The following is a 14,669-nucleotide window of genomic DNA, read 5'->3' as shown; positions in this document are numbered from 1 at the left end:
TAATTTTTCATCCTCACACAAACTTCCAAGTTCTGAAATAATCTTTATCCGAGGAAACAAAAGTGTAGAATGAGTCAGGAGCAAAACTAAGTCATTGAGGACAGTAGTTAGAATAGTGGGCTCCGTGTGACCTTGTACAGTCACCTCTGTGCCTAAGGAGGGTAAAAATGGGGTTTAAAAGGTATCTGTGACCCCTGTGAGTTCAGGGGTCCCCATGACCACCCTCAAGTTCAGTGGACTCACAGAACTCAGAAAAGCCATTAGATCCACAATTCATTACATTGAAACAATACAGGTTAAAATCTGCAAAGGGAAAAGGTGCCTGGGGCAGGGTCCCGAAGAGACCAGGCCTGAGCTTCCAGCTGTCCCCTCCCAGTAGAGTCATGCTCCCAGCGATGACGTGTGACAACACACACGAAGCAATCCAACCAGAGAAGTTCGCCTGAGTGAGGGGTCCGGAGTTTTTACTGGGGATCCGTCATGAAGACATACCTGACCTCCCACATAGCTGACCTTAGTCTCCAGCCCCTCCAGAGGTCAAGCTGTCACTGCATGGCACAGGGCCCCACCATAAATCACACTGTGAGGTAAACCATCTAGCAAGGTCCAAGGCCTCCAGGTCAACAAGTCAATGTCAGGCAGGACGTTCCAAGGGCTTAGAGGTCACCTCTCAGGAGCCAGGGGCAAGGTTAATCCTTTACTACACACTACCTCTTAGAGCTTTTGTGAGGCTTCAGTGAGTTAATTCAGGGAAACTGCTTAGGACAGGCCAGCACAGAGGAAGTATCGGCTATTTATTGGCAAGATTACCTTTGTCTTGTTAGCCAGAGATACAAGTGTAATCCCCTCGAAAGAAATATGATAATGACAACTTCTCATTATTAATATCTTTTCCTTCATGGGAGCCCCCAACAAACAGTCAACTTTCAGTGTTTTGCCTAAAGGAGTCTAGATAGTGCTCAGAAATTTTTATGAACAAAGCCAAAACTTTCTTCTGTGGCCATATGCCCTTCTTCACCTCTCTGCAGTTGGTCCTCAGTGCCACATCCCTGTTTGAAGTGTTCAAGACATCCTTCAGAAAACACACATGACTCATGAAATATTACTTATAAAATAATTATAGAAGTCCTGGTGGGGGAGGGTAAACAGAGGTGCCCTAGATTTTGAGAACATTTATATAGAAGGTGGTCTGGATGAATGGTCTTCAGGCTTTTTTTAAGCAATAAAACCCTTTTTAAAAGTGATATATCATGGGACAGCCCTGGTGGCCTAATGGTTAAGTTTGGCATGCTCAGCTTCAGTGGCCTGGGTTCAGTTCCTGGGTGAGGACCTATACCACTCATCAGTGGCCATGCTGTGGCGGCAGCTCACATCTGAAATAGAGGAAGATTGGCAACAGATGTTAGCTCAGAGTGACTCTTCCCCAGCAAAAATAAAAATAAAGGCAAATCTGTTTAAAAAAGTGATATATCAGGCAGAACCCCAATAGGTAAGACAGACAAAAGAGGGGAGCTGCTAGCAAGGAAAGAAGAGGAGGTAGGGGGCCCAGAGCCCAGGCACTTGGTTCCTCTTCAGCCTCCTGTTGGCTCCTGAAGCTTTTCTGAAGAACCCTAGGGGCCCTTGAAACATAGCTTGAAAAGCACTAGGGGTTCTCATTGTATCCTTTGGCTGCCCTATTGTTTTAAATGTGTAAGAAACTGTCAAGAAACTCAACAGCTACCATTTCTGAAATTGGTATGAAGCAACACTAAGTTGATCCACTAGGATATTCCTGGAGTCATCCTTTCAAGGATATTTTTACTTTTTAATTTTACTTTTAAGTTAGTTCTGTAATAACTCTACCGTTTTCCTTTCTTGCGTTAGAGAAAGGGCCAAGAACAGTGATGTGCTGGGAGTATGAGTTTAGCACTAGTTCATGAGAGCGGATGGTTAAATTTTCCGGAATTTTTGCAAGCTGGAAGTGCTTGAAATTGGCCATGGTGGGAGTATTTACACCATGGAAATTGGCCAATGCAACAAATCAGGAATTTTGTGTTTTGTTTTTTCCTGAGAGCCAGTTTTCTAGCACACCGACTGGCTGGGATGCATGTGGTAGACCTCTATAATTGTACATACTCTTTGCTGTGCTGTTCATGTAGAAGATGTTGTGCTGGATTCTGGCCAAACTTTTCCCTGGGACCCTTTGCCAGCATGTAGGTCTGTCTGCCCTCTCTGGTCCGACTTTACCTAGCTTTTCTGGACCTGGCATTCTGCTCCAGAGCTCACCTCATCTCCACCTGGGTCCAGGCCCTGACAATGCTGGGGTGGCCAGGGGTTTGGATCATGGGCATGGTGGTAAGAAAGAGGAGACAAGATTCGTATACCTGTAATAACCACTCCTCTCCCTCTCCTTGGGCAGTTTGGCTGAGAACCAGATCAGTAACAAGGGGGCCAAGGCTCTGGCCAGATCCCTCCTGGTCAACAGAAGTCTGACCACTCTGGAGTAAGTAGAACACCAGAGGCCAATCTTAAGCCATCTTGTGAAGTCCCCTCCTGTGAAATTACTGAGGTCCCATCCACGCTGCCTGATTCAGCCCATAGGTAGCCTTTGGGCATAATACCCATAGTTCACTCAGAGTAAGTTCCAAGGTCTTTGGGCCCCTGTAGACAGGACCCTAGACCATACTCTCCCCTGGGTGGGTTGGAAGGACAGCTGAGCAAGCAAAGTCATGGCTCCTCCTCAGTTGCTGGGACTCACCCAGTGAGTCACCAGAATTTATGCTCTGAACCTAGTGTTATCATTCTCCTCCTCTCCACACTTGGCCCAAGCCCACTAGTCCATCAGATCCTGCTTTCTGCTCCCCATCACATGGGACCATCTTGGGAATCTCCTTCATTGTTCAACTAAATAAGGATCTCTGCCCCAGTTCTGCCAAACCTGAAATCCTAACCCAGATACATTCCTTTCAAGGACCATAGATTTAAAGGTCATTGTTAACTCCTGTTCCTCCTTCCGTCCCTGGGAATTGGTTAAGAGAATGGTTCTTTGTCTTCCTTCCACCAGCCTCCGCAGTAACTCCATCGGACCTCAAGGGGCCAAGGCGCTGGCAGATGCTCTGAAGATTAACCGCACTCTGGCCTCTCTGAGGTACGTGTCATCTGCTTCCTGTCCTGCTGCCCCCAAGAGAGGGCCAGGATAACCTTCTTCTTGGATGCCACCCATAGAGTGGGAGGCAATTCAAAATGGTGGGCATGAGATACCAGCTCCCATCTAATTAGATATGATGGGATCTTGTATCCTAAGAAAATTTCCAAACTCCAGCTCTTCCCTAGTCATTGTGCTTGTGTTTATGGCCTGAGCAGAGGATAGAGGAGAAGAGGGGAGGGGTATGTAGAGGTGGAAGGGCAAAATAATCTATGAGGAAAACCTCTTGTCCTCCATTGAGTGAGAAATTCCCAAGCCCATGGTATTAGAAAATTCCCCTGAGGTTTTTTCCAGGACATTAAAAAGCCCATTTGGGGCCACCCTGGTGGTGTAATGGTTAAGTTCACATGCTCCACTTCCACGGCCAGGGGTTCGCCAGTTCGGATCCTGGGCACAGACCTACATACCGCTTATCAAGCCCTGCTGTGGCAGGCATCCCACATATAACGTGGAGGAAGATGGGCACAGGTGTTAGCTCAGGGCCAATCCTTCCTCAGCAAAAAGAGGAAGATTGGCAGCAAATATTAGCTCAGGGCTAATCTTCCTCAAAAAAAGAAAAAGCTCATCTTCCAGAAGGTTCTTATGGTTTGGAGTGGTTTGCCGTGCTCCTTTTAGGGGCCTGTGCTTGTATCCATTCTTAATTGAGTGTGTACCATCATTTTGTTTTGGTTTTTTCACTTATTTACTTTTATTGAGGTGAAAGTCACATAAAATGTACCATTTTAAAGGATACAGCTCAATGGCATTTAGTACATTCACAATGGGGCAACCATCACCTCTATCTAGTTCCAAAATATTTTCATCACCCTAAAGGGAGACTTTGTTCCCACAATCAGTCACTTCCCATTCTCCCTTCCCCAACCCCCAGCAACCACCAATCTGCTTTCTATCTCTAAAGGTCAGTGTTAACTCCTGTTCCTCCTTCCCTCCCTGGGAACTGGATGAGAGAATGGTTCTTTCTCTTCCTTCCACCAGCCTCCACAGTAACTCCATTGGCATATTCTGGATATTTCATACAAATGGAATCATACAATAAGGCCTTTTATGTCTGTCTTCTTTCTCTGAGCATGTTTTCAAGGTTCATCCACATTGTAGCACATAGTGCTTCATTCCATTTTATGGCTGAATTTGTTGTTGTTAGTGCTGTCAAGCAGATTCCAACTCTAGCAACCCTGTGTACAGCAGAGCAGAACCCTGTCCAGTCTTTTTGCATCATCCTCTCACCTTCTGGCGCTATATCAGATGATGCTCCACTGCTATTCATAGGGTTTTTCATGGCCAGTTGTTTTGGAAGTGGGTGGCTAGGTCCTTCCACCTAGTCTGTCTTAGTCTGGAAGCTCCACTGAAACCAGTCCACCACGGGTGACCCTGATGGTATTTGAAATATTGGTGGCATAGCTTTCAGCATCACAGCAACACTCAGCTGCCATAGTATGACAACTGACAGATGGCAGTATGGTTCCCTGATAGGGAAATTAATCCAGGATGCAGCAGTGAGAGTGTGAATCTTAACCCCTAGACCACCAGGGCTGGTTTTAAGGCTGAATAATATTCCGTTATATGGACAGACAGACCATAATTTGTTTATCCATTCAAGAGTTGATAGACATTTGGGTTATTTCCACCTTTTGGCTGTGTGAATAATGCTGCTGTACACATTTGTGTACAATTATATGAGGACCTGTTTTCAATAATTTGGGTAGATACCTAGGAGTGGAATTTGCTGAGTCACGTGGGAACTCTATGTTTGACCTTCTGAGGAACTGTCAGACTGTTTTCCCCAGCAGCCACACCATTTTACATTTCCACCAGCAGCAGACGAGGGTTACAATTTCTCCACATCCTTGCCAACACTTGGGTGCTGTGGCTTTTAGCTGTTCTTAGGACTATTGATGACCTAGTTATCATTGTCCAGAGACTATGGGCACTTTGTCCCCAGTCAGCAGGCAGGCGCTGAGAGACCCAGAGGGAAACCTAAGGCCAGAGCATCAGCAAGAAGGGCTGATTACTCCCTAGTTCCCATGTGATGGGCAGTGAGAGCATGTAATGGTCAGAGCCCCTTCTCACCAAGGTCAGCTGCTGGCCCCTGCTTAGGCCTTGGTGACACTGTGGTGGGCGTTCAAGCCACCCTCGGGTGCTCCATCAGTAATGCGCCTCTTCCTTGCCTCCACAGCCTCCAGAGCAACACGATCAGGGATGATGGTGCCAGGTCCATAGCTGAGGCCTTGGGCACCAACCGGACCCTCTCCGTGCTGCAGTGAGTGGACAAGCTGCCTGGCAGAGAGCCTCCTCCCTCCTCTCCTCCTCCAAGGGCCTCTCTGCCTGTTTTCTGCAAGTAGGGATGGATGGGGCAAGGTGCACGGTTTTCTGACCCATCTGGATGGCCCCTGGAAAACTTGATGCCCATCGCTTTTCCAGAGAATGGGGTTGGGGAAATAATTAAAAATAAAGCCTCCTGCCAACTCAGAAAATCCTGTCCACGAATGTAGGAAAGGAGGAACAGCTCTATTATTTGAATAAACATTCAGCTAGACTGCAGTGCACCTTATAGGCAGTCCACCAATCAGAATGCGAAGACAAAGAAATCTCACCCTTTCCTATAGCCAAGCAGACACGACCCATTACAAATGTGTTTTCAAGATAAACAACAACTTGTCTTCAAGTAAGAGGACTGGACAGCATGGTTTGTCACAGTTTATCCGAAATTTGCCTGGTAGTTGGGGTAGCTATCTGTGTTTGCTAATTTGCCTTTATCTAAGGGAAAAATAAAACTTCTCCTATCTTCATGACAAGCAGGCACTTACAGTGTGGAGCCAGTGCTATCTCCTTGATGTGTACATTTCAGAGAGATGGCTCCAAGGTTCTTACAAAAGACATTCGTAGGCTGTAACCTGGCAAGAGGTTTATTTAGCTTTCAAAAAGATGTACGTACTTCTCAAATGGACAGAGAAAGAATTTATAATTGCAGGTTTTCTCAAGAAAATACTTCAAGGAAAGAGACAGGGGAAGGTCGCTTTCCTTTCTGGAACCAGGGACAAGTCCCTTTTGTTTAGTTTGTATTTAGCCTCACACAGGAGAGGTGCTGCCTTGCCTGTCCTTCTAGGATAAGCACAGGGGTTCTCCTATAACGTCCTCCAGACATAATATAAGAGGAAGTAGCTTTTAGAGATCTGTCCTAGGAAGGTTTGTACAGCTGGGAGGTAGGCTGCTGGCTGGTCTAGATGGAGGTAGACGGTTGAATGTTGAGAGCATTGGTTGGGTGAGGCGCCAGCAGGGCTTGTATGTGAAAGTACCCACTTGGGAGTTTGGTGGATATTATCAGCATTTGCTGGTTACTGCTTTCCAGCCTCTGACAAGGGAGGGCCCAGCTGCCCTTGCCTCTTACTCTCCACATAATGTCTATTGGCATCACTTTCGCAACAATTCACAAACCTTTCCTGGAGACCTCTTCCCCCTGCTCTGATAAATCGAGAGGGCACTTGAATAGTCTCTGACCTCTCACCTTGAAACAGACTGTCCTTGGCCTTGGAATGGCTGTGGCCAGTTTTGCTGAAGGACCCCTCTCCTTTCCCACAGCCTGCAGAAGAACACCATTGGGCCCGTGGGAACCCAGCGGATGGCAGATGCCCTGAAGCAGAACAAGAGTCTGAAGGAGCTCATGTGAGAAATGCAGAAGGGCCAAATTGATATCCTCAGTGCCTGGCACAATGCCCAGCCCCTAATAAATATTCGTGAGCATGGGGATAGATGGGTAGATGAGTGGATAGATGGGTGGATGGAGAAGCGGATGGATAGCTGGATGGATGTGTGGGTGCAGGATTGCTGGCTTTGGACTCCAAAGCACTGGACCAGGGGAATGGAGACCCAGATTCCCAGGATGATGTGAGCCCCAATTGTCTCAGGCTCACATTTACTGCTTCCTAGCTGGCAGAAGAAAACAGCATTTCCTGGTCATTTTCACATAAAGTATCACAAGTACCTCTCACTAAAGGGTTGGTCCAGCTCCTCACCAGGGAGTCAAGAAGGACTTTGGGGATCGGCTCGGTAGTGTAGTGGTTAAGTTCACGTGCTCCACTTCAGTGGCCCAGGGTTCGCATGTTTGGATCCTGGGCCCAGACCTAGCACTGCTCATCAAGTCATGCTATGGCGGCATCCTACATAAAATAGAGGAAGATTGGCACAGATGTTAGCTCAGCAACAATCTTCCTCAAGCAAAAAGAGGAAGATTGGCAATAGGTATTAGCTCAGCACTAACGAAAAAAACAAACAGAAAAGGAAGGACTTTCGTATCTTGATCTCTTGCAGGCAGCTGGTGATCACTTGCAGAGGCTACTACCTAACTAACCTCAGGCAGAGCAAACTGTGCACTGGGCACCCTTAAGACAGCAGACAGCCCTACCCTGGAGAGGAGGCCAGCTCACCCGGGTCCTATCTCTTGCAGGTTCTCCAGTAACAGCATGGGTGATGGAGGTGCCAAGGCCCTGGCTGAGGCCCTGAAGGTGAACCAGGGCCTGGAGAACCTGGAGTGAGTCTGCCTGATTACCCTCCAGAGGTGGTTGTGGGCAGAGAGTGACCTCCCCCAGGGTTTCCCATCCAGAAGGTGGGGGAGTCCTGGATGAGGGCTATCAGTCAGCAGTCAGGGTCATTTCCCTGCCAGAACCCAGCCAACCACCAACCCTGGGCATACTGTGATCTTAGTGTCTCTCCCTCCATGCCCACCCTACTTGTCCCATTCCCACCTCCTATCCCTCCTGCCGCAGCTCCGTTTCCCTGGACAGTAAGGGTTGGTGTTGGTTCTGGAGTTTTCAGAGTGACAACAAGCACCGAATGCCCTTGAGAAGCTGGTGCAAGTGGCTGAAGAGGGGGTTGGCTGCAGTGGCCTTGGTAGGGGGTGGGGGAGCTCAGCACTGCCCACACTGGGGAGACTTGGTGGCACCACTTTCTCTGGGGGCTGCAGACACAACACGCCTCCCTCAGAGGCTGTTTGGAGCCACCCAAATCAAGGTAGAGTCTAAACTTTGGGGCTGGTTGTGCTAGCCTTACCTTCCCCGACCTAGCAGGGGCTGGAATGTGGGGGATGGGAGAGGAAAGAGGAATGATGAGAAAAGCAGTGTGGGGTGACACCTGTTCTCAAGGTCCCCCAACTCCCTGTTGAACCCAGTGCTTGCAGTCCCAGGCTGAATTGGCAGCTCCCTCTGGGTCCTGGGCCAGCCATACCAAGTATGCCCCATCCCCTGTTGCAGCCTGCAAAGCAATTCCATCAGTGACGCAGGAGTGGCAGCACTGATGGGGGCCCTCTGCACCAACCAGACCCTCCTCAGCCTCAAGTAAGTCCTGGCCTCCCTCACCAACCAGGGGGTCTGAAGGAACTTTGGGACTTGGAAGGAAAGACTGGCGCTAGGAAGCCTACACCTACCCCGGTGGGCCTGTCATGGGGAACAGCTATGGTTGGACAGCTTGATTCTTGAGCCTGGCCTCCTACACTCTTGCTGCTCTCTTGGGAGGGCAGGGGACAGCTGTGGCCCTCAGCTGGCCCGCTCTGCTGCTCCCTTCTTATATGCAAGCCCTTTAGGTACCCAAGCATGCTTGCCTGCCCCTGCCCCTCACACCTGAGGTCCCGTCGTCTCATCCCCTTCCTCCTGGACTGTCCTACTACTGATAGTCCTAAAGTGAGGACACCTGGCTGACTAGCTGTCAGAGGCCTGAGCTTGCTGGAACAAACTCGTCACACCTCAACCCAGATCGGTCACGAGGCCCAGGTCCCACCTGGGGTTTCTTAGGTGCAAAAAGCCTGAAGGCCTGGGCTTATCTCCCCAAGAGGCCACATCTATCTAGTCAGCAGCTCAGGGTCTTCTCTTTCCTCAGCCTTCGAGAAAACTCCATCAGCCCAGAGGGAGCCCAGGATTTGGCACATGCTCTCTGTACCAACAGCACCCTGAAGAACCTGGAGTACGTGAGTGGGGGAAGGCAGTGCTTCCTAAGGCTCCTTTATGCCCCACTGGGCCTCGCCCACTCAGAGCAGGGACACAGATGGGCCAGACCCTCATTGCCCTTGCCATTGTACAAGGCTGGAAAAGGACCTGCTTGGGAGGAGGTAGCCAGGAGACCTGGCATCTGGTGGCAACCCTGACACAAGTCCCCCACTCTCATGTCATAAATTACACAAGATGAGGTTAGCAGGGACACTGCTTGCCCCCAACCCCCATGGTGATGGTCGAGCACGTAGGAGGGGCCACGTTGTGAGGGGCAGCACAACACAGGGATCAGGAGTGAGTCCCTGGCAGCTCCACCGTCTCCTGGCAGGTGACTTGTCATGGAACTTCACTCAGTGGAGCCTCGGCCCACCCCTCATGGAGTTGTCAGGATTCGGTACAATAGTCCAGGGCACATGCCTGGCACAGCGCCTGGGACAGACAAGTGCCCCCACAAGCATGAGCCAGGCAATCCTAGCAGACTCCATGCGGTCCTCAGTGCAGGTCAGAAGCGCAGTCTGGATTCCCTGGTGAGTAAGAACAGGGGCCTTCATAGCTGGCTCCGGCTCACTTGCCCCTGTTCCCCTCCTCCCAGCCTGACAGCCAACCTCCTTCACGACGAGGGTGCCCAGGCCATCGCGGTGGCAGTGAGAGAAAACCGCGCCCTCACGTCCCTTCAGTGAGTCTATGGCAGCTCCACCCACCCCACCCCTCTGCAGAGCTGCAGGGCCACACTCAAACCAACTGATGCATGATACCAAGTCCAGCTTTGGGGCTCCCCTACATGGTCTCAGGGGCCTCCAGTCAGCCGTGCCCTGCCCCCTGCTCTGCTTCCTGAAGCTGATCCACCGAGAGGCCAATGGTGGGAGGTGGGTGCCCATGGCTGTCCCTCTGCAGGTCACATGCTTCATGCAGGGACCATTTGAGTCTTTCCCTGTGCCCACCCCTAACCAGAGAGTGCTCGTTGACCCCTTGGGGACTAAGCCTGAGGAGGGTTGCAGGAGTTCTGCCCATCGGTGGCCAGGACCCCGTCCTGCAGGGACTCCATCCCTACTGTCAGACTCTCCTGGGAGAAGCCTCCTCTTTCTGCAGTCTCCAGGACCTCCTGGGCTCTGCCCTGGCCACATGGTTACATGTTTGTGCCTGTCCAGCCTGCAGTGGAATTTCATCCAAGCCGGTGCTGCCAAGGCCCTGGGACAAGCACTACAGCTCAACAGGAGCCTGACTAGCCTTGAGTAAGTGGGGCCTCTCCAGAGGCCGCAGGGAGGGCAGGGGAGCAGAGGAATCTGAAACCCCAGTGCCCACCAGGCACAGGGCTCATGCAGATGGCCCCCAGCACACAGCCTCCCCTGCCCTAAGGCCAGGGGGCATGTTTCTGCCCTCAACTGCATTTTTTTTAATTAACAGCTTTATTGATATATAATCCACATACCATAAAATCCACCCATTTAAAGAGTTCTATTCACTGGTTTCTAGTATATTCACAGAGTTGTGCAACCATCACCACAACAAATTTTAGAACATTTTCATTGCTCCAAAGGAAACTCCATACCCATTAGCAGTCACTCCCCATTCTCCCCTGCCCTCAGCCCCTGGAAACCACTAATTTACTGTCTCTATGGATTTACCTGTTCTGGACACTTCATATAAATGGAATCATACAGTATGTGTTCTTTTGTGACTGACGTCTTTCACAGTATAATGTTTTCACGGTTCATCCATGTTGTAGCATGGATCCTTACTTCATCTCTTTCAATGGCTGAGTAACATCCCATTGGATGTATAGACCATATTTTGTTTATCCATTCATTAGCTGATGGACATTTGGGTTGTTTCCACTTTTTGGCTATTATGAATAATGCTGTATGAACATTCCTGAACAAGATTCTGTGTGGACATGTTTTCATTTCTCTTGGGTATATACCTGGGAGCAGACTTGCTGAGTCAGTGGTAACTTTGTGTTTAACCTTTGAGCCTCACCTGCTTTTGACCCTGACCAGTTCTTCTCCTTCAGCTTCCAGGATTTCCCATCTCTGGCTGGTCCTCCTCATTCTTTTCTTCTGTTGGGCTCTGAAATACTCGTGTTCCTCAGGGTTCTGTCCTAAGCCATCTTCCCTTGAATGACATCTCTTCTGGACGTTCTCCTCCTCTCCCAGGGCTCCAATTACCTTTGAAGTCCTGGTGGCCCCATATATGTATTCCAGACCACTCTCCTGAGCTCCAGACCCATGTATCCACTGGCCACTCTGCATCTCCTCTTGGTTGTCTCACAGGCGCTTCCAATTGCCCAAATTCTCTCTCCCACAAGCCAGCTTCTTGGTTTCCCATCTCATGAATGGAATGAGCCAACCAATTGTGCAAACTGGAAACATTGCCTTTACTCACCCTTCCCACTTGCAATTTATTTCCAAGTCCTGCCAACATCCCAGCCATTTCCCTCTGTCCCCATGGCCACCATCCAGGCCACCAGCATCACTCACCTGCAATCACTATAGCAGCCTCCACATCTCATCCATCCTCTCACACTGCTGGACAAAGATGGCTCCAAAATGTAACTCTGTCCCTGCCCTGGGTAAGCTGTTTAAATCACTGCCCAGTGCCTGCAGAGTGAAGGCCAACCCTCAGCGTGGCTTCTAACGTTCCCAAAGACCTGCTTCCTTTGCATCTCCTCAGCCTCATTTCGCACTTCAGCAACTCAATTCGACTTTTTTTGGTCCCTTTGGTGTGCCAGGCCCTCTCTCCCATCTCTCATCCTTCAGGTTTTAGTTTACATCTGTTTCCTCTGGGCAGACTCCAAGACCGCACTGGGATGGGAGACCCTGACCAGTGCCCCCTGCAGCCTGCACTTGGCTTATGGTGACTGCTCATTTAATCGTGTCCCCACCTGAGTTCTAAGAGGGCAGAATTGGGCTTTCTAATACACAATACACACTCAAATGTTTGTTAAAATTATCAATGCAAACTGCTCCCTTAAACATGCCAATGTCCACTTCAACTAAGCTCTTAATCACTTACTGCTCCAGGGCCTGCTACTTTCCTCCAATGTGGAAGGAAAAAAAAGAAAATGTAAACATTGACTAGGAAGAATGGGCCGGGGATTGAGGACTTCAATTTAATTTTCTAGATGACTTTGAAAAGCACACCCTTTTGTCCAACCCCTTGTTGATAGTATTTCCATGAGTCCCTTTTCTTGTTTGCCTCTGATGGTCCAGATTCATGCAGATCCCAGACCCCTCTGCATGTTAATTAGGAGGCTATGGGACTGCAGTGACCACACAGGGTGGACAATTATCCTCAGGGCAACCCTGGGAGTATAGTCTATGGTGTGTATGGTCTGAATTAAATCTAGAAGGTCCAAGCTCAGCACGTCATGCTGGAGTGCTGGCCCTGTGCCCCAGGGGTCACGCTCTGTGTTCAGTTTACAGGAGAACGCCATCGGGGATGAAGGCGCCTCTGCGGTGGCCAGTGCGCTGAAGGCAAACACGGCCCTCACTGCTCTCTAGTAAGTCCCGAGATGCACGGCAGCCAGGAAGCCGGCCCCCTCACCATCCTTTCATGCTAAACATCAGTCTTGTTTCCCCGTCAAGGAAGGTGTGTTTGATTTTTTTAATATTAGCAATCGGGACACCAAACACCTAGAAAGAATCAGTGGTTCAGGGCGTGACCTCCCCTAAATGCTCCAGGAGACTACCTTTACTTCCTGTATCCATAGCATCAAGATCTCTGTCCTAGGCATCGGACGGTCTAGGTAGGAGACGCGGTGTTCTTTGCACAGACCACGGGACAACAGTTTTCAACTATTTTGCCACTTCCAACCTTGAGACAAGAGGGTGAAAACGAACGGCAAATATGGCGAGAAACTGGGCTGGGGCAGGTGTGAGGGCTGAAGAGGCCTGCCCTGTCCGTGTTGATTCCATTTCCTCTTACAGTCTCCAGGTGGCCTCCATTGGTGCTCCAGGGGCCCAGGCGCTAGGGGAGGCCCTGGCTGTGAACAGAACCTTGGAGATTCTTGAGTAAGTATTCCAGTGTCTGGTAGTCTCTTGTCCAAAGTAACCAAGTTGTTGATTCATAATAAATAGATATGGAAGGAAAAAAATGTGAATTTACATGGAAAATCACAAATCATTTAAATGTCTTCACTTAAATCAAGCTTGCCCCCAGCTTCCCCTGATCCCACTTCATACCTTTTCCTGCAGTCACTATTGTTGGTCCTCTTCTCCTATCTGCTCTCATATCTTCTCATATCTGCTCTCCTTGGCCTTGCCCAGGCTGACATCGCCCTGTTTAGGGGCCCATGGGATAGCCAGAGGCCACTGATCTCCATCCAAACTCCAGGGTGCGGGCATCAAGTTCTGTGGGGCTCTCAGGTGTGTCCAAGTCATCCCTGCTCTCACCCTTCTGTGAAGCTGAGCACATGGGGACTGCTGGCTGGAGTGTTGCATCTCCTCTCTCAGCCCCGTTCTCCTTTCTTTGGAATGGAAAAGGAGGAGGAGGGTTCCAATAAAACACGCAGGTTGGGCTGGCATCATCCCTCCTTGTGTGTCCTGCTCCCCAGAGATGATCTCTGTTCTTAGCCTGGGAGTGAGGAAGGAGCAACTCACCCGCCGTGGTTGCTGAGTAAACACTGCCTCTATCCAGTAGCCCTCATCTGAAGAGGTATCATTTTTGCCTCTTAGCTGTCACTGTGCCTTAGGTTTCCTGTTTTTCCTGTCAGCTTAAGAGGAAACACCATCGGAGTGGCTGGAGCCAAAGCCCTGGCGAATGCTCTGAAGGTCAACTCAAGTCTCCGAAGACTCAAGTGAGTGGTTATAGAGACCTACCTGCACCCTAGAGCAGCAGACTTCTTCTCTTCTGGAACCTCCCCCATGGGATAAGATGCCCTTGATCTCTCTGTACCTTCTTCCTTCCAAATATAAATAGCTCAGACTGTTCTGTTTACTATAGCCCAAATTGAGGATGGGTTTATTCATTCTGCCTAGCTTGAGTCAGAGGTAGGTCACTCAACATCTGCACTTTTGCTCTTACATCCTTCATGGCACTTGGGTGGGACAACCTGGCTACTTGTAGACACAGGTCTCAGAGTTAAATGCCACTTCGCTGTTGCTATTGCGCCTGTGGACAAATCAGCCCCAGAACTGCCCCCCAAGATAATGCAATGCTGCTTCCTGGGGCATGTTCTTCTTTTCTGAATGGCTCACTGTGGTATCTCTATCTTTCCTCTGCTTAGTCTTCAAGAAAACTCCTTGGGGATGGATGGGGCGATATGCGTTGCCACTGCACTGTCTGGAAACCACGGCCTCCAGCACATCAAGTGAGTGGGCCTCAGCAGCATCTGCTCTTCCCTGCTATTCTCGTTCAACCTTAGAACTGCTCCCAGGTCAGGCCCTACTTTCCACCCGTTTCTTGGAGCCACCTGACTCCCAAGGAGTCTCTCAGCAGCTCTTCAGGGGAAGTTGGTATAAGAGGGAGCCATTCTGAGCCTTGTCCATGGGAGGGATCCTGGAAGTACAAAG

General features: G+C 49.8%; 1 protein-coding gene across 1 annotated transcript in view; it reads left to right on the top strand.

The window, feature by feature from the left end:
• NLRC3 (NLR family CARD domain containing 3) overlaps nucleotides 1–14,669 on the top strand; it is a 35,575-nt gene that overhangs the window by 18,003 nt on the left and 2,903 nt on the right. Inside the window, exons 7-19 of the mRNA XM_046667704.1 lie at nucleotides 2,399–2,482; nucleotides 3,044–3,127; nucleotides 5,358–5,441; nucleotides 6,761–6,844; nucleotides 7,626–7,709; nucleotides 8,428–8,511; nucleotides 9,050–9,133; nucleotides 9,752–9,835; nucleotides 10,308–10,391; nucleotides 12,575–12,658; nucleotides 13,086–13,169; nucleotides 13,871–13,954; nucleotides 14,384–14,467. Of these exons, the coding sequence (XP_046523660.1) occupies nucleotides 2,399–2,482; nucleotides 3,044–3,127; nucleotides 5,358–5,441; nucleotides 6,761–6,844; nucleotides 7,626–7,709; nucleotides 8,428–8,511; nucleotides 9,050–9,133; nucleotides 9,752–9,835; nucleotides 10,308–10,391; nucleotides 12,575–12,658; nucleotides 13,086–13,169; nucleotides 13,871–13,954; nucleotides 14,384–14,467 (1,092 nt within the window). The remainder of the gene's footprint in view (nucleotides 1–2,398; nucleotides 2,483–3,043; nucleotides 3,128–5,357; nucleotides 5,442–6,760; nucleotides 6,845–7,625; nucleotides 7,710–8,427; nucleotides 8,512–9,049; nucleotides 9,134–9,751; nucleotides 9,836–10,307; nucleotides 10,392–12,574; nucleotides 12,659–13,085; nucleotides 13,170–13,870; nucleotides 13,955–14,383; nucleotides 14,468–14,669) is intronic.

The sequence above is a fragment of the Equus quagga genome, chromosome 7 (assembly GCF_021613505.1).
Source record: "Equus quagga isolate Etosha38 chromosome 7, UCLA_HA_Equagga_1.0, whole genome shotgun sequence".
Classification (NCBI taxonomy): Eukaryota; Metazoa; Chordata; class Mammalia; order Perissodactyla; family Equidae; genus Equus; species Equus quagga.
The sequence above is the reverse complement of the archived record's forward strand: the minus strand, read 5'-3'. Positions and strand labels throughout refer to the sequence as shown.